Source organism: Hemicordylus capensis, chromosome 2 (genome assembly GCF_027244095.1).
Source record: "Hemicordylus capensis ecotype Gifberg chromosome 2, rHemCap1.1.pri, whole genome shotgun sequence".
Classification (NCBI taxonomy): Eukaryota; Metazoa; Chordata; class Lepidosauria; order Squamata; family Cordylidae; genus Hemicordylus; species Hemicordylus capensis.
The window spans coordinates 130369847-130389295 of NC_069658.1; the positions used below are offsets into that span (position 1 = coordinate 130369847).

The following is a 19449-nucleotide window of genomic DNA, read 5'->3' on the forward strand; positions in this document are numbered from 1 at the left end:
AAAATCTGAGATCCACACTCCCAACACACCAGTTCTGGAAAAGTGTTGGATCCACATACAATTCCGTAAACAATTGATCAACATTGCCCCAGGGTTGCCATATTCAAGCTCTCCCAATCCGGGTGAGTTTTTGCAAATGCAATTAGTTTGCATATTTTGCAAATTAACTTAAGCACTATTCTGTTGACTTGTATCTATCCTCTCTGGATATCTAACGACAATAGTTGGGAAGGATATTTTAACCTGACCATTTTATGCAGCACTAAACACCCAGACTTAACGTCCCAATACTTTCTAATACTGTATAAAAGTTGCATTTGTAACCTTGTCTAGTTAGTTGTGTGCAGTGCTGTCATGGATTCCTCACAAACTGCAGATTACCATTTTCTAATACCTGAATATACCACTTTAAGGGGTGCAGAGGGGAAATACTTGACTAAGAAGCAGAAGGTCGCACGTTCGAATCTCTGCTGGTACTATATTGGGCAGCAGCAATATAGGAAGATGGTGAAAGGCATCATCTCATACTGCATGGGAGGAGGCAAGGGTAAACCCCTCCTGTATTCTACCAAAGACAACCACAGGGCTCTGTGGGCTCCAGCAGTCGTAATCAGCTTTCCTCTCAACTGACCTCTAGGGATCTCCTGCTAGGGGAGGGGGGGAAACACGAAGGCAACATTCCTCAGAGGTAAAAACAGGTTGCTCACCTGTAACTGATGATCTGGAAGAGATCCGTTAACATCCATAAGAATGGGGTTCTGCGCCTGCGCAGAGACCACGCGGTAGCCATGCCTCAGCTAGTCGAGGCGTCCAAGCCCCGCCCCCACGCTGCCCGCGTGCTATTTAAGGGCTGGCTGGACGCCATCTTCCTCAGTTCTTTGGACGACTGCCGACGAAGGACGACCATCCGGGAGTGCAGGTGAGTTCATCGAGGAATTGCAGGTAAGGATAACAGGTAAGGCCACACAACCATACGCACCGGAGACAAGCCCTACTGCAGAGGGGAGGTTAGGGAGGGTCTTATGGATGTTTAGCCAGCTCCCCAGGGGGGGGGGTGCAGTAGAGGCTATTGCAACACCCTTTTTAGTACACTCCTCCCGAAACTAGCCTCAGCAGCAGAGCGAATATCCAGGGCGTAATGTTTCACGAAGGGTATCTCTGAGGACCAAGTTGCAGCTTTGCAAATGTCTTTGAAAGATATCCCAGAGAGGTGTGCGGCTGAAGAAGCATAGGCCCGGGTAGAGTGGGCCTTGATGGCTCCAGGAGGTGTCTTGCCTTGTAAGTGATAGGTCAGTTTGATGAGCTCGACCAGCCAAGATGATAGTCTTTGTCAGGAGATGTTAGTGCCTTTCTTGGGGCCCTTATAGGCTATGAACAGGCGAGGAGAAGAGCGAAAGTCCTTGGTCCTGTCCAGGTAGTATAATAGTGCCCTCCGAACGTCTAGGGCATGCATAGATCGTTCCAAAGCAGATGAAGGATCTCTGAAAAAGGTCGGGAGGACAATATCCTGGTTCAGATGGAAGTCGGAGACCACCTTGGGTAGGAATGAAGGGTCCAGACGCATGAGGACCTTATCTGGGAAAAATCTGGTATAAGGCGGGTCCACTCTCAATGCCGTGAGCTCGCTCACTCTACGGGCCGTAGTTATGGCCACTAAAAATGCAGTCTTCAAGGAGAAGTTTCAAGGAAGCCGAAGCCATAGGTTCGAAGGGGCCTTCCATGAGCGAAGAGAGCACCAGGGAGATGCTCCACGGCTGCACAGGAGACCTGACAAGTGGAAATACATTCGACAGACCCTTCAGGAATGCTTTACTTTGTGGGTGCGAGAAAAGGGTCTTCCCCTCGCAGCCCGGATGCTTAGACGAAAGGGCCGCCAAATGCACCTTCAAGGAGACATTAGACAGGCCCTGAGACTTGAGGGAAGTGAGATACAGCAGGACATCACGAATGGAAGCACGCATGGGAAGGAAGCCCCGTGCTCTCGCATAAACCTTAAATCTGCACCACTTGCTATTGTAGTTACGTCTGGTGGAGGCTTTCCGTTGGTTAAGGAGGATATGATCTAGCGTCTTATTAGCCAGGCTGTGAGACGGAGAATTTGCACATCTGGACTGAGGACTTGGCCGTCGTCTTGGGCCAAGAGGTCCGGGGTCTAGGGAAGTTGAGAAAATTGGCCGCTTGACAGTGTGAGTACTTGAGGAAACCATGGTTGGCAGGGCCACCATGGTGTCACCAATATCACTGATGTGGGCGCAGCCAGCAACTGGGCAACCACCCGCTTGAGTAGCGGAAACGGCGGGAACATATAAGGCCTTTCTGCATCCAATCCAGTTGGAAGGCATCCCCCAAAGACTGGGGATCGTGTCCCGCTCTGGAGCAGAAGCGGACGCACTTCGTGTTCTGAGCGGTCGCAAACAAGTCTATGGTCGGTTGCAGCCAGCGGTGAAACAGTACGGATATGCATTCCGTCTTCAGAGACCACTCGTGGTGGCGCTCCTGGAGGAATACTCGGCTGAGGTCATCTGCTAGGACGTTGTGGAGGCCCTTGATGTGAATCGCATGTGGGGTGATCCGGTGCCGGATACACCAGTGCCACAGTTGAACACTTAGGGCACACAAGCTGCGCGACACCGTACCCCCCTGGCGGTTTATATACGCCAGAGCCGTCGTATTGTCTATCTGCACCTGTACTACTTGGTCCTGAAGCAGGGGCAGAAAGGCTTGAAGAGCTTGAAATGCTGCCAAGAGCTCCAGGAAGTTGATATGGAGCTGGGACTGAGCTCGGGACCATCGACCTTGCGTCTGGTGGTTGTTGCAGTGTGCTCCCCATCCCATGAGGGACGCATCGGACGTCAGCCAGACTGTGGGGACCAGTGTTTTGAACTGCACACCACCCAAGAGGTGCTTCGGGATGGCCCACCAAGTCAAGGATCGGAGGACCTGTGGGGGCAACTGCAAGATTCTGCCCGGGCCGTCCAGATGGGGTCGGAAGACAGACAGGAACCAGAGTTGGAGCTTCCAAAGTTTCAACCGTGTAAACGGGACCACTGCTGAACATGATGCCACTAGGCCCAACAGACGTTGTATGAGATGGGCCGGTTGTCTGGGCTGACTCTGGAAGAGAGAGACTAGTTCCTGGATAGCTCGGAAGCGATCCTGTGGTAAGTACGCTCTTTGGGCCACAGTGTCCAAAACTGCTCTGATGAATGGAAGCCTTTGAGACGGTTCTAGATGGGATTTCTTCCAATTCACCTCGAGACCGAGGTCTTGGAGAAGCACCAGTACATACTGGATCTGAGAAAGCAACTCTCTTTTGTTGTTGGAAGACAGAAGCCAGTCGTCCAGATACGGGTAAATAGCTACTCGCCATGTTCTGAGATGTGCTATCACAACTGCCATACATTTGGTAGACTCGGGGGGCGGTGCACAGTCCAAATGGCAACACAGTGTACTGGAATACTTGACCTCCTACTGCGAAGCGGAGGAACTTCCTGTGACAGTCTCTGATGTTGATGTGAAAGTAGGTGTCTTTCAGATCCAGAGTTGCCAGCCATCACTCGCCTTGGAGGAGAGGGAGGATCTCTTGCAACCCCATCATGCGAAATATCCGTACTTTCACCAACTTGTTTAGGTGGCGGAGATCCATAATGGGACGGAGGCCGCCATCCTTTTTCGGAATTTGGAAGTAGCGGGAGTAGAAACCCTCCCGCCAGCACGCCCACGGGACCCGGGTGATGGCACCCTTTTGTAACAATTCTTGCACTTCCTCCAGAAGTTTCCGAGGGAGGCGTAACTTTCATGCCCCTGTAACGCGGAAGGGTCTTGAACTCTATCGCGTAACCTGTGGCTACAATCTTCAAGACCCACCGGTCCAATATTATATTGTGCCATGCAGGGGCATGGCTCGCCAGCTTGGTGTTGTTGCATGGCGAAGATGGTGAGGCCCCTGCTGGTGGGGATGGGGAGCAGAAAGGTGTCCGTGGGTGGCCAAAGTTTCAAAGACGCTTCTGGGCATCAGGTTGTTTTGGTTTTGGGGACTGGGTGTACTTGCCCTTGCCCGGGTAAGTGCGTTTCCCATAGGAAGTGTACGACCTCCTGAAGTCTGGCCGGTCCTGTTGGCGATATGAAGGACGTTGCCGTCCCGGAAAAGAGCAAGACCTGTAGTTGTAAGAGGAAGTGGAGGTTGTTGTCGTGAAGGTCCTAGCTGTGAATTTTGACTTTTTAAGTTGTTCCATAGTTGTGTCCGTAGCCTCACTAAAGAGGCCGGTGCCGTCAAATGCTAGGCCCTCAATCTTTTCTTTCATGTCAGACTGCAGGCTGGTGGAACACAACCAGGCATGCCATCAGAGCATCACCGCTGCTGTGAGGGAGCGGGACTCGGATTCGGCCAGATGTTTCACAATGCTAAGCTGCTGCCGTGTCAAATCTGCTGACTTTTCAAGAGTCTGGTTGAATTTCTTCTTGAAGTCTTCCAAAGGCAAAGTGAGCAGGTCAGTATGGAGAGACTCCCAAATGCTGTGGGAGTACTTAGCGGTGCATGCAGCATAATTGGCAACCTTTATGGAAAGACAAGACGTCGAGTAAATCTTTCTGCCCAACAAATCCAATTTTCTGCCTTCTTTTTCAGGGGGAGTGGAGTAACGTCGTCCCGTCTTAGAGGATGCGGCGCAATCCACTACTAGGGAGTTCGGGGCAGGGTGTTTCAAAAGGTAAGTATTGTCCTTGTCCTGTATGCGATACAAACTCTCTAGTCTCTTACTGGTAGGTGTCGAGGTGTGGAGCACCTCCCATGCACACTTTGCAGCTCTTGAAATCACCGGAAGCATGGGAAGCGCCACTGGTTGAGCCGGTTGCGACTGCGACATAAAATTATACACTGGGTGATCGATTGTAGAGAGACTAGAACGTATGTCCAGGCCTAGAGCCTCTGCCATGGCACGGACATGTTTATGGTAAGACCTCATCTCCTCGTTAAGGGAGACATACGTCGTAGGTGGGACATCTGCCGGCGGGTCGACCAACGAGATATCATCTTCAGCATCAGATTCGAAATCCGATGAGCCGTAGTGGTCAGAGTCAGAACGCGGCGGTGTGATGAGAGGGGTCGTCTGTGTTTCCGTGGTCACGTTGCGCGGTGGGTGGTTGGGGCGCGTCTGAGTACCCACAGAGAAGAGTTGGGGGGACCTCGTCTGGGTGCTCTGTTGTACAGTGTGGACACGGGGGGTCTGAGAAGCCTTAGCCACGAAGGATGGTAAGCGTGGAGGCAAAGCGGTAATTGACAGGGAAGGGAAAGACCTCCATGGTCTCACATGGTCATCCGCGTAAGCGGCCGCCGGGGAGTCGGAACCCAGGTTGTCTGCAGTAGGGGCGACAGCTGGGGGTTGATGTACGAAGCCGCAAGTATGCCATGTTGAACAGTCCTGGAGATGGACAGCAGAAAGCGTCAGCTCCAGAGGTAGCACACGTGCATTTGGGTCAACTGTCGAAGCCAGAAAGCCCGTGAATGTCGACGTCGTCGGAGTGGAGGCAGCAGAGTCCAGCATCAAAAGTAGGGTCTGCTCCGCAGAGAGATCCAACGCCGAAGTCGCAGCACCAGGGGTTGCTTCAGGATCGATCCCAGCGGTGCGAGTCAGACGGCTAGGAGATACGGCGGTCGATATCGAGACTCGAGGAGTGTGGAGACTCGATGTCGATGGCACAGTTAGCTCGACGTGCGGAGAAGCAGGAGCCGAGGAGGCCACTGGCGTCGGTGCGGGCGACAGCGATTTTGCTCTCGGTATCGAGCGGAGCGGCACCGAAGGGAGCGCAACCGAGGAGGCAGTTGGCATCGGTTCCGATGGTGGTCTAAATGCCTGGGACACTGCCGAAGGGGACGGAGTGGTCGTCAGGTCGACCGTCTTCCGACGCTTCATCGATGGAGGAGACCCGGGAGAGGGATTGCGGCGCTTTGCCTTATGGTGTTTCGATGACGAGTGCCCGGAGAGATGTTTAGAAGGCACTGAGGCGTGCGCCAATGTCGAGGCTGGCATCAAAGTTGAAGCGGTTGGTGCCACGCCCAGGACCAGATTCAAAGTGTCTGACGACTTCGAGTGGTGAGGGGTCGACATCGAGGGAGACGCCACCGATTTTGTTGCCGGCGACTTAGGCAGCTCTGCCGACGAGTGTGGTCCGACCGGTGTCGAGGGGCTCAGGATGTTATCGTAGATCGCCACTCTCAGGCGAAGCGTTCTATTTTTGCGAGTTTGCTTGGAAAACGATAAGCAAATTCGGCAGGTGGCAACATTATGTTGTTCTCCCAAACAGAGGAGGCATAGCTCATGCAGGTCTTTAGAGGGAAGCTTGGCGTTACAGCCCTCACACCTCTTAAAGGATTTCTTTTCCTCAGTCATGACGGGGCACGCGAGCGGTAGTCAGGGCTGGTCCAGGTCTGAGAAATCAGAGAAGATGCGGCAGCCGGAAAGAAGGGGCAAAACAACGTACCGGAGAAACGCCTACAGTCCAAGTTCATACACAGAAGTAACAGTCCTTTTTTTTTTTTAGATAGATGAACTCACGAAGAGGAAGAATCTGACAGGAGGCGGCAGACCGAAGTCAACACGCTGAGGCGGTCGGAAAAGAACTGAGGAAGATGGCGTCCAGCCAGCCCTTAAATAGCACGTGGGCAGCGTGGGGGCGGGGCTTGGACGCCTCGACTAGCTGAGGCATGGCTACCGCGTGGTCTCTGCGCAGGCGCAGAACCCCATTCTTATGGATGTCGACGGATCTCGATCCAGATTGGGGGGGTTCGGCAAGGGTGCATTTTGGCCCCTATGCTTTTTAATTTTTATATTAACTCCTTAGTCACTCACATGAAGAAACTAGAGTTCCATCCGCCTAAATTAGCTGGCAGACATGTCAATGTTTTACTTTATGCGGATGATGCCACATTAGTTTCAAGAACTCAAATTGGTCTTAAAAGAGTGTTACGGGCATTGGCAGATTTTTGCACCACCCAGGAGCTAGCCATAAATTATGACAAAACCAAAATTATGGTTTTCTCAAATAGACCTAGAAACTGTGCCTGGTCCTTAAATGGCCATAAATTGGAGCAAGTGAGGCAATTTAAATACTTAGGATGGGTTCTGCAGGCGAATAAGAGCTTTGCTGCCCACAGGGATTATGTAAGTCTCAATGCCCAAAGAGTCGCCTTGGCAATTCAATCTTTACATATCAGAAAACGTGCCCAATCAGTACAGGTGGGCCTTGATCTTTTCAAAGCCAAAGTTTTGGCTCTGCTTATGGTGGGTGTGCAGATGGGCACTTACACTAACTTCCAGAGGATAGAAATTGTTCAAACTAAATTTCTCAGGGTTGCTCGGTCTGTCCCCAACGCATGTCTTAGACTGGAAGTAGGCTGGCCTACTGTTGAGGCTAGAATCTGGAAGGCCATGTTCAGTTTTTGGCTCAAGTTGTTTTTCTGCCCTGATGGGCTTGCCCCGTTAGTCCTAGAAGATTCTTTTAAGACCCGATGGAAACGGGCCATTGACAACAGATTAAGTAGGTTGGGTTTTTCATCTTCAGTGATAAGACAGATGGGCTTCGAGAAGGCCTCAGACGCCATAAATCAACGCATAATGGACATTGCCAGGCAGGAGGATGTTAGTAAAATAAGATCTGGGGTTTTTATGGGGCCCAAATTGATAGTTGGCTCCCGGCTCGATACTTAACAAAGCTATCCTTCATTGAACACCGTAGAACAATGACTGCGGCCAGGTTCAATGCCCTTCCTTCAGCCGTCCTGGAAGGGCGATTTCTGAAAATCCCTTATCTCCAGAGATTGTGCCCGTGTCATGCAGGAGAGGTTGGATCTACCGAACATGTGTTGTTGAATTGTTGTTTCTATAAGGAGCTAAGAACAGAATTAATTTTCCCCCTTTTAAGAGATCGCAGATTGACCTCAGGTCAGGAGAAAGTGGAGTTTTTACTTGCAGACTTGGATGATTTCATCTAGACAAAAGTAGCCAAGTTTCTTTGTATTGCAAGTAAACTCCGCAGAAGACATGTTGAGAGGTTAGATGCGGGCATAGTATAGTAGGAGGGTGAACAGATTTTATCTAGACAAAATTCTTCATGTATGATACTCTTACTGTACTGTTTCTATTGCAGTTTCTTTTGATGTTTCTGAAGTGACATGTAGTTTTGTGTGTGGTTTTGTTGTATTGAGTGGCCGTTGGCTGTAATATACTACTACTACTACTACATTCCTCAGGGGTATTACTTATTATGAACCACTCCCAGCCAGCCTCCTGTGCTTCACCAGCCTTTCTCCAAGTCCAGCAATTGAGCAGAATAGTGATCACATGTTTTGCTCCTTAACTCCCTCTACAAGGGCTAGAGCTTAGCTGTTGTTGTTTCTTTAAAAAATGAAGGCCAGGACTCCAGGCTAACTAACTGACAAAACAGGTGTCTGGAGACATGCTTAAAATCTGTGAAATACCCAGAAATCCAGGGAAGATGGCAACCTTACATTGCCCAACATGATGCACAGCAAAAACCTAACCTATTGAAGACTGCATTCCTAAATAATCAATAATAATAATACACTTTGTTTGCCACCCCATTAGAAATTGTTCTCTGGGTGGCTCACAACACTACATTAAAACACCCAATAAAAACACATAAAAACACATTGAATCACAACATACACACAAATTTTAAAACTTAAAAAAAAAAAACAGGTAACCCAGTCCCAAACCATTTAGGGCTTTAAAGGTTAAAACCAGCACTTTGAATTGGGCCCAGAAATGGACTGGGAGCCAGTGCACTGGCGTAACATGATCAAAGCACCCAGTCCCAGTTAATAATCTTGCAGCCCTATTTTGCACCCACTGCAGTTTTCGCACTGTTTTCAAAGGCAACCCCATATACAGTGCATTGCAGAAATCTAAACAAGAGCTTACCAGAGCATGAGTAACTGTGGCCAAGCTATCTCTATCCAGGTATGGTAGCAGTTGGCATATCAGGCAAATCTAATAAAAGGTGCTCCAAGCCACAGGGGCCACTTGAGCCTCTAGCGACAATGCTGGATCAATGAGCACCCCCAGACTGCGAACCAGGTCCTTCAGGGGCTAATGGTTCTAGGTCTAAAGCTTGTGAAAGTAACATGCTTGGAAGTATGTAGAACTGAAATTCTATGATAAACACATGATTTTTATTAATACACTGGTTTTCAAGAGAAATGTTCTCAACACGGTTTACGCAGAACAAAGAACAGGGAAAAGATGGTTTCCTGTTCCCATAGGGCTCAGAGTCTCAAACAGCTCACAAAATACACACCAGGAACAGCCACTGGAAGGATGCTGTGATAAACAGGGAAGTTGCTCTCTCCTCTGCTAAACGTACAAGTACAACCTTTTATTTCAACCAAAGCTCAAAGGTTAAGAACAATAAAAAGAAAAATGTTACAACTAAACCATGACTGAACCAGTGGTTTTCACCACTGCTACACAAAACCTCTGCTAAAGGTAAGAGGACCACTTATGTTTTCACATCTAATGGATGCAGATTATTCAAATGTATATTGTTAGCTTGTTTTTCAGTTTATTTTAGGTAAATCTTTACTAGAATTTTTAGTAGGCTGGTGCACTGTTGAGAAGCAAGTAATTGAAGAAGGCATTTGTAACACATGTGGAGGGCTAATGTCTTTACAGTGATTACTATAAGCGAACTCTCACCTCAGAGGCAGGGTGAGTGCCAGTTGCAGGAGAGCAACAGCAGGAGAGGGGGCATGCCTTTGTCTACTGTTTGTGGGCTTTCCAGAGGCATCTGGTGAGCCACTGTGGGAAATGGGATGCTGGACCAGATAGGCCTTGGGCCTGATCCAGCAAGGCTCTTCTTATGTTCTTATGACTAGAATATCCCAAGCACTGGAAAATTTTCTCTTCTTTTATATAGATCTAGAATTCAGCAATTCACATTCACAACCATGAGGGAACACAGTCTTTAATAAGTTAGGCTTGAGATATCCAGAGTTACGCATTTTCCCTTTCCTTGAAAGTCAGATTCTGGGCATGCAATACAGATGCTGTCCTACAATTTTCCAGGCACGCAAATGATCATAATTAAAATTTTATCATCACGAGTACAACACAAAGTCCTTTACCAGTGTTCTGATTTCTTTTCCCACGTCCCATCAACACTTCTGGCTTCAGGTGTCTGAGTCGGGGGCTTTCTTCTATCCAGTTCTTCAGTGCCTGCAAAAAATGTAATTCAGTCTCAGAACTTTGTAAGAAGGGAACTCCAAATTTCAGCCTCCCTTTTTACCATATGCTTAGCCCTTAGGAACTTTTGGTGGGATGCATACTTAGTTGAAGACTTCACTTAAGAGTTCTTTCCACTTTGTCAAACTTTGTCTCAGATTGGGATTTTTCTCAGTTGTACCAAATAACTATGGGCATATTCTGCAGAAATCTAGAATGATTTCACCTACTTGCCATCTTAATGTTAGATTAGTGAAAACCCTCAGACTAACTGAAGTTTGTTTTGAAGTAATTTACAGTATATAAATTTCAGTAAAGTTATACAAGCAATATCAAATAAGGCCCCTGAGATTCAATACCCCACCCCACCCCCGCCAATGCAATACAAAATACCTTTGCATGGAGAAAAAGGAGAAAGAAAGAAAAAATAATAATAAAAATTTAAAAACCCACCAAAATCAGAAACAGACATAAGTCTCAGGAAATATAATTTCATGTCATGATCAGTGTGAAAATAGCTTGCGCAAGACCTTCCAGTTGGTCTCAAACTTGCTGAGCTTGCCCATTTCCCAAAATGTGGTATTTTCTCTATAGTAGCCACAATGATCATATCATTCACCCAGTCATGAATACCTGAGACTAAAATGGCTTTCCAAGACTGGAGAATAAGCCTTTTGGCCATCATCAACAAAGATCTGATAACCCATTGTCTCTAACCCTTGGAGAGATCATGCTGAAGAGAAAAGAAATCAAGGATTGTCAAAGTATCTGATAATTTGAGGTCCAATAGAAGCACTAAGTTAGTTCTCTTGGATACTTCACTTCAAAAATGGTGAACCACCCTACAATGCTGTAACAAATGGAACAAGTCTGTCCCCGGGTCATCACATCACTATCACACACTCAGAATTGTGCGTTGAGTCTTACTGAAGTCAAATTTATCTGTAGCACTACTTTTTTGCTGAATGAGGTGAAGTTTAATATCCAGGGTTGACCGAGAAACTGTTCTATTCAGAATCTGTAGATGTTCTGAGTGGCTGGAGTGAAGTCACGTTCCTGATCGAGTTCTGGCAACGTTGTATAGCAACCCACTAGTACAGTGCCCTCCAGAGACACCAGCACTCATCCTTAAGGCTGAGTGATATAAGTACATAAGTGTTTTACCCTTGGTTAAAACTAGGGAGCAAAATGTTTTTGTTTTATTCTGGCAAGTATTATACAGTGGTTATATTGTATGGATATTTTAAATTATTTTTGATGTTTCTATGAGACCCTTATTGGCTAGGATTACATTTTAACTACATTTGCATGGACAACTATTACAATGAATTGGCCCATCTGGGCTATTAGGAGAGAGTCTCTTACGGCCACTAGTGCTCTTGTCTTAACAAAAAGAATGGTGCGGGTCTGGGGATTGAAGCGGTATTCTTCCTCCAGGATGAAAGTGATTTCTTCCAATTTGGGATTTTCATTCGATTCATCTTGGCAAGCTGCATTCAACACTGGCACTTTAGCTGTGGGGAGCGGGGGAGAATTAGAAAACCAAAGAGATAAAATCTAGCACTATTCATCTAATTATCACATTTTATTTTATTACTTTGCAATGCTTGTTAATTGCTTCTCTACATACACACAGAGAGACACGCCTCTGAGGTGACTTGTAATAAAATTTTGCATCTTGCTCTTCAGCCAAAGAGATTGTAAAAGGAACAAGCCAGCTAAGCATCCTTCTTGTTCTCTTGCTGTTATTTTTTTCCCCTGCATGCACTCTAATATATTTCCCCTGCTAACAGGGCAAAGAGGTACCTTTTGGAGCGGTGAATCTCATTCATTCATTCATTCATCTTGTATACTGCCCAAACCTTAGTCTCTGGGCAGTTCACAATGACATTAAAACAATTAAAACAAATATAAAAGGTTAAAACAGTTTAAAAATTTAAAACAGCAAATTAAAACCTACACATTTAAAAAGCTGAAAAAGCTTGGGTGAAGAGACGGGTCTTCAGATGTTTTTTAAAAAATAGTCAGAGATGGGGAGGATCGTATCTCAGCAGGGATCGCATTCCACAATCTCGGGGCAGCAGTCGAGAAGGCCCGTCTCCGTGTGACCACCAGACAAGCTGGCGGTAACGGGGACAGAGCTCCTCAAGTGACCTCAATGGGCGGTGGGGCACATAACGAAGAAGACATTCTCTTAAATACCCAGGGCCTAAGCCATTTAGGGCTTGATAAGTTATTTCCCTTTATAAGTTATCTCCCCTGCTATTTATTTAGCGGGGAGAGCAACTGGCCCTACCCAACTCTACACAGCATCCCTCCAGTGGCTGTTGCTGGAGTCTACCTTGTATTTGTTTTTAGACTGTAATCCAGAACAGGAAACCATTTTATTCTTTTTTCTATATATACCTCTTTGAGAGCTTTTTTGCTGAAATGTTATGTAATAATATTAATATTAATAATAATATGGACACCTTTAGAAGACTGCAGGAGGCAAAATCACACCAGTAAATTGCAGTAAGTGTTGCAGTGTGTGTAGACATCTTTGCTGTCTCCATTTCCTCCTATTATCCCTCTTACACACTCCACACATGTGCTTCCCATTCTATGGTTCTTTTGTGATTCTCGTTTCCATGACATGTTTTGCTTGTCTCACAGCCACTCATTTTTATTTTTTGTGCTTTGTTTTGTTCTAAATTGTTTTTCACTCCCTCATCAGAGCTACCTATCTGGCCAATATGTATTGGTGGCCAAGGGAAATAATATAAAGGTTCACCCCCATTGTGTTAGATCTCCTACAATAAATACAGTCTCTGAATACTAGTAATTTTCAAGCAAATGAGAAGTATTTTGGCGTGTGATAGCAATATGGCACCTGCTTAATTTATTTCTGTCATGTGACTACTAAGGTTTATTAGCTCTTTTTAAGTAACAAGTTAAATATGAGTGTCCTAAAAAATACCTTCAAATTTTGCTGCCAGCTGCTGTTCTATGTCATCAAATCCTCCACTTCCGATATTCTCAAAGAATTCCTTCAGATAATTTAGTGCATCTTGGGTACGGGCATCATCATTAATAATGAGGGCATCATTATATTTCTGGATATAAAGATAATTTCAAAAGTTTTCTATGGTCCATAGCCATTTTATGTGTTAAAAAAAGGAATCCTACAATTTATGCCAAAAACACAATAGTAATTTATGCTTGTGAATCAAATGCTGGAACAGAAAAAAGAATCCCTTAAATGAACAATTATGGCCAGCATAATGAGAACAACTTTCTTAATGGTCTCTTCCAAGATCCACGTGAAATCACACGTGGATGGATGTCCGTTGGGTGGGAGCACAGAAAATATTTCCAAGAGGGGCACACTTTACATCAGTCTGTGTGGAAAGCAGTTTGTGTGCATCAGCTCACCATGTTCATTGGGTAATTTCCTCCCAAGCACCGTAGACCACTCCTCCCAAAAATGTCTGCTGTTTTTTTGTGTACAGAAGCAGCTCACAACGTGGTGGCTGCTGCTTCAGGGAGCAAATCAAAATGGCTTCGAAGGAATGGCTGTTTCATGCAGGCTAGCACTCATTTCTATCCAACCACACAAGGTGAAGACACGGGCGCTTTCCAGATTACCCGGCTACAACAGTGTCACTACTGTCGACTAAGTGTGCTAACACACTGCCTGTGTTTCGACATTGCAGTCCCTGCACTGTCAGCAAGGTGCCATTCACATTTTCAATACCTTCTTTCAGATTTTATCCTTGCATTTTAGTCTAACATTGCATGTGCGTTGCAAAAAAATGGCTGTATTTTCCCATTGTAGGAGAGCTGTGGAAGCTCTTTATGTTTTCAAAACGATCCTGCCAAGCCGAAGCATTTTATTGCTGAACAGTGTGTAATCTGGAAAGCGCCATGGTCCCATTGCGAGAAAAGTGGAATTGCATAAGTAACTATAGCCAACCTCAAACCTAACTAATGAGACAGGTAGAATGCAAGCCCTTCTCTGTTCACTCCCAGAAGCACAATGCTGAAGTATGTCTGGTTTCTGAGGAGAGGGCAACTACTCACCCTCAGATGCTCTGTGTAAACAAAAAGAGCCCTGCAAATGCTGCTTTCTTCCTGCAATATTCGGCATCTCTTCTGTACATCAACAATCCATTGTTCATACTTCTGTGTCCCAAAACTCCTGCTCCGGATGGGGGACAAAGCATCTAAGTGGCAGGGAAGGAAACAAAAAACGAGTGTAGAACTTGGTTGTCAATGTTATCACCAAAACATATAAAGATGGACACACAGTTATGAAGCCTTTGTATGAAATCCATTTTCTAAACTGTGTCTTTATATTTAGAAAGGCACCCAGATGTAATTAGACCCTTTGGAATAGGTGCCAACCTGATCAAAACCAAGAAAGCAATCCAGCCCAGTTACAGCCTTATTGAGGCATGGAAACCAGATCTCCAGCCTGAGATCCACCCCTCCCTTTGACATTTCATCACTCCTTAGCAGAACAGGAGAGGTATAAACTACTTGTTATAGGGAAGGGATTTCAATGATCGCAATTAGAACCAAGCCCATTAAGAATATATTGAGACAGGCATTTAAGGACCAAACATGTGTAAAGCTTTATTATGGAAGTTATATGCTTAGCTAGGTAGTTTGTGTCCCTGAGCTTCATGTCTTCATAGTGTGAAAGCAGAACAAGGAAGTAGGAAAGGTAAAATGCAACAAACAAGTGCAAAGAAGAGGGGGAGACCTGAAAGTTGTAGTACCAAATGGCAGCCAGAGCAGAGAGAGAGAAAGACAAGAAGGGTGGGGGAACAAAAAGGAAGACCCTTACTTACGAACTCTATTCCCAGTGCCCCTAGTGGTCAATAGGATAGGAGGTGTAAAGAGTCAATACTCCTGGAGCTGTATCTCCAACACTGCTCTCTCCCCATCCTGCACTTTTGCAATTCTTCCTTTGATCTCCTCACAGCAGCTTGATTCTATCTATCATCTCCCGCCCCTTCCTCCCCAGATGGAAACAGCTTTCAGAGGCATGGTTACACCTGCTCCAGCAACCAATAATCAATACCCGATAATGACAAACAATAAATAGACCACTTTTCAAACAAAGTTCCCAAAGCAGTTCACACATGCGCATATATATATATATATATATATATATATATATATATATATATATACACACACACACACACACACACACACACACACGCATGCATGCATGAATGAATAAAATGGCTCCCTGTCCCCAAAGGGCTCACAATCTAAAACAGAAATATAAGATAGACACCAGCAACAGACACTGGAATGATGCAGTGCTGGGGTTGGATAGGGCCAGTTGCTCTCCCCCTGCTCAATAAAGAGAATCATCACTTTTAAAAGGTGCCTCTTTGCTCAATTAGCTCAATTAGATAGACTCGGTTAGCAGGGGTGATTATTTATTTAAATGCCACCTTTCATCTGCAGACCCCAGAGTATTTTACAGCATCAATACAAATATTACAAGTAGATTATAAAATACTAGTATTTTTCAGCCCATTGAAATAACGGGCGCTAGTTGCCTTCTCCGCCCTCCCCCGCCGCCTCCTCTCGGCCAGACCTTCCACGGTGGTTTTGGGGGGGCCTCCGCGGTGGTGCCGCCCGCCGCCGCATTTAGTCTTCTGGGAGGGCGGTGAGTTCCGCCGCCGCCGCCAAGAGTGCCGCCTGCCGACCCACTGCCGCCTTTCCTCTCCCCGCAGCCGGGCCGGACCCGCCGCCACCTCTGCCCTCCCCGTGGCCGCCTCCGGCCTCCCCTCGGCCGGGCCGGCCAACATGGCCGCCTGGTGCCTGCGGCCGTTTCTCCCTCGGCCAAAGGAGACACGGGCGCAGACACCGGAGGACACGGGCGCACACCCAGGCACTTTATTATAGAGGATAAGTAAGTCATAATAAAATGATTATATGAGCTAAAAATGAAAATGACAGTAAAAGCTGGAAGAGACTACGGGATAACAAATTATTGTGTTGTCTTGCAATGAAACATACGTCTTTCTTCTGAAAAGGCTTGGCCTCCTGACCCTGTTTGCCCCCTGAAATAGTTTACAGTGATACTTCACTATCTGGACCTGATCCAAAGTTATACATGCTCACTGTTTGGGTGCTAGCCAATCTGAATCTATTCCACTAGACTGATAGCTGCTTGCTTCCCCAGCTGCTCAGATCAGGCTGCAGAGAAGGATTCCCCAAGCTATCAAGTAATTCCCCTAGCTTCATGGAGTAATTCCCCAAACCTGATTTGGTGTCTAGTACCCAGGCATGGAATCAGATGTACATGTGTATAAGAAGCAAGGGTCAAAGCAAGTGTGGTAACATGACTTCCTGCCCTGGCTCTACAGCTTCTGGTGCCATCAGTATTCAAACAAGGGATCTAGTAATATTTTAATTCTAATTCTCCTTTTGATTTAAAACAGTTGAAAGATGAGAAAGAGAGAGCGCGCGCGCACATGTAGGCATTATCTATCTATTTATCATATTTTTATATCGCCTGATATGTATATCTCTAGGCGGTATACAGAATTTAAAATATTTAAAAGTCACAAATTAAAATACATGACATACATGACAATAGAAACAACAGAATAACATTATTAAAACAAGTTTTAAAATTATTAAAATTTAAGGGGAAAGGAAAATTAAGAAACTATAGAGGAGGAAGAAAGAGTGAGCAACAACTAAGAAGAAGGTAGAATGGCGATACTAAAGCAAGAGAGTGATGAAAGGTACTTAATCTTGATCAGGATGCTGAAAGAACAATAGCTCCCTCAATCAAGATTCTGTTATACAGATAAGTCGATATGTCAGTGATGGATGTGCATATTAACTCCCACTCTCAACAAAAAGATCTTTTATTGCACACACACAAACCCACTAGAAGTTGGTAAACAGAAGACATTTCAGTGTAACACACCAACCATCCTCAGTTAAATAAACAAATGAGCACAGTCGAAAACCTCCTCCATTCCCCAGCTGTTAAATTCCTTAGATGTGATAACACTCTGTTCCATGACTAGCGGAGAGATAATAAGTAGCAGGGGGTGGGGAGAGGAAAAGTGGGAATCACCTGATTATTCTCAGCAGCTAATAAACTTTATAGCATTGGCCAATGCCTCCCAAGCATTAATAGCAATAGCAATAGCAATAGCACTTACATTTATATACCGCTCTATAGCCGGAGCTCTCTAAGCGGTTTACAATGATTTAGCATATTGCCCCCAACATTCTGGGTACTCATTTTACTGACCTCGGAAGGATGGAAGGCTGAGTCAACCTTGAGCCCCTGGTCAGGATCGAACTTATAACCTTCTGGTTACAGGGCGGCAGTTTTACCACTGCGCCACCAGGGGATCAATGTCAGGTCTCAGTTTCTCTATAAATAATGCTTCCTTGATTTTCCTTCTATGTAGGTTCCTCTACATTATACAGATGTAGCACAAGACTATCACCACAAACCTGCTTTATCTGACTTCATGCTTTGTGATCTTACCTATAGGATAAAGCTCTCTTGCCAGCTTTTCTATTTCAGCCATCATGTGCAAAATAACCTCCACAAAACAATTACGGGGACGTTTCCCCACAAGCGTAATAACTGCACAAAGAGAAAAAGTAGAAAACCCCCTATCATTAGCAATATATTATTACTTGAAACTTCTTAATCAGTACCTGTCACTAACCCTTCTGCCCTTCAATAGTTTCAGTCATCACTGGTACCTCCCAGCTACTGTTACTGAGGGAAACAGTCCCTTCATCATTTTATATGCAGTCTTTAAAAATAGTATGGAACTTCACATTAGCCCTACATGCTAAGCATGCTGCAGCTTGCGAACACTGTACCCCAATACAATATCCACAAGAGTGAATCTGGAAGTCCATCTCCCCACTGACTCGCACTGGAACCCCATGCCACATGCTGTACCCAAGCAGTTCATCCCCAAGGAGAAAAACCCACAGTGGAACTCCATCAATACCATTCTATGAAGAAGCTTCAGGTGCAAGTGCACAGCATGGAATTATCCCATGCTAGCACCATCCTGCACAGCATCAATCCCGTTTAAGGTGCAGACAGTTATGGGGCAGGTAGAATGGACCTGTGGATTTATTCTACTACAGATCATGCTGACCATTTCATATATTTACTTTTTTGGGGCTTGTAGACAACTTCCTCCAGGTCTTTTACATTCTCTTTGACTGTCGATATGACTTCAGCATTGAGAGAGGCACAAAGTGTACAGATGTATTCTATGGTCTCATCAAGATTCTTGGAACTACCAACGCCGAGAGAGGCCGTCAGTCCTATAATCTGAGCAAGCATTCAGATGAGTTACTATCTGCAAACTAGGGATGTGCATGAACTGCAGTCCGTGCACATCCCTGCTTTAAACTGCTTAAAAGACATTAAACACCATGTGCTCACTACCATTATAAGTATCAGTACAACATGAAATGAAAGAGTAGGGTGGAAGAATAGAACATTATCACCATAAGTCAGTTGCACTTTATCAATCACAACTTGTTCAGGGTCTCTTACAATCAGAGCCATACTCAAGTGGGGAACTTGAGGGAGGCAGACTTCTTCAAAGATCTATCAAGGCCCTCTCTTTCAATGTTCAGCTCTCTCTAATAAATAAATAATAAATAAATAAGCAAGCAAGCAAGCACAGTAGGCCCCCTCCAGTCAATCTTAATGTGGGCAGATCCATATGAATGGACAGATATCCTAGTTCTAAGCCATTTAGGGCTTTAAATTTTTTGACTATAGTTCAGGGCCATAACAACTTCAAATATATGCTTTAAAGTGTGTGAGCAAAGCCTGCCAAAGTCTGGGAAGCCACAAGGATAGCTGCATAAGACTTCAAGCAGTTGAAGGCGCGGTTTTAATGCCCTGCATTACATATTTGCACACAAACCATCAAATTTCCCTAACACTTGAAAGCTTTCCACATGAGCAGTGTGGAGAGCCTTAAAAGGTTCTGCGGGGAGAGCGGGATGACCTGCTCCCCTGACAGATGAGGAGGGAGGCCACCCACACAATTACCGGTTCCATCGTGGAGCTGGTTGGGGTGGTGGGGTTTGGGGGGCTCCTGGCCCCCGAAGTCCCAGCATGCCCCACACAAGTGCCGGGGCATTCTGAGAAGCCCCCCGACACCAGGAGGCTTGTTGTAGCCTCCCAGTTGGG

At 45.8% G+C, this 19449-nt stretch overlaps 1 protein-coding gene across 6 annotated transcripts in view; it reads right to left on the reverse strand.

Annotated features, from left to right (window-relative positions):
* Nucleotides 1–19449, reverse strand: part of RIGI (RNA sensor RIG-I) — a 65444-nt gene that overhangs the window by 3843 nt on the left and 42152 nt on the right. For all 6 annotated transcript variants that reach the window (XM_053304003.1, XM_053304001.1, XM_053304002.1 and 3 more), the window contains 6 exons: nucleotides 18411–18573; nucleotides 17761–17862; nucleotides 14301–14443; nucleotides 13198–13333; nucleotides 11604–11752; nucleotides 10142–10232 (listed from right to left, as the gene is read on the reverse strand). In XM_053304003.1, coding sequence (XP_053159978.1) covers nucleotides 10142–10232; nucleotides 11604–11752; nucleotides 13198–13333; nucleotides 14301–14443; nucleotides 17761–17862; nucleotides 18411–18573 — 784 coding nt within the window. The remainder of the gene's footprint in view (nucleotides 1–10141; nucleotides 10233–11603; nucleotides 11753–13197; nucleotides 13334–14300; nucleotides 14444–17760; nucleotides 17863–18410; nucleotides 18574–19449) is intronic.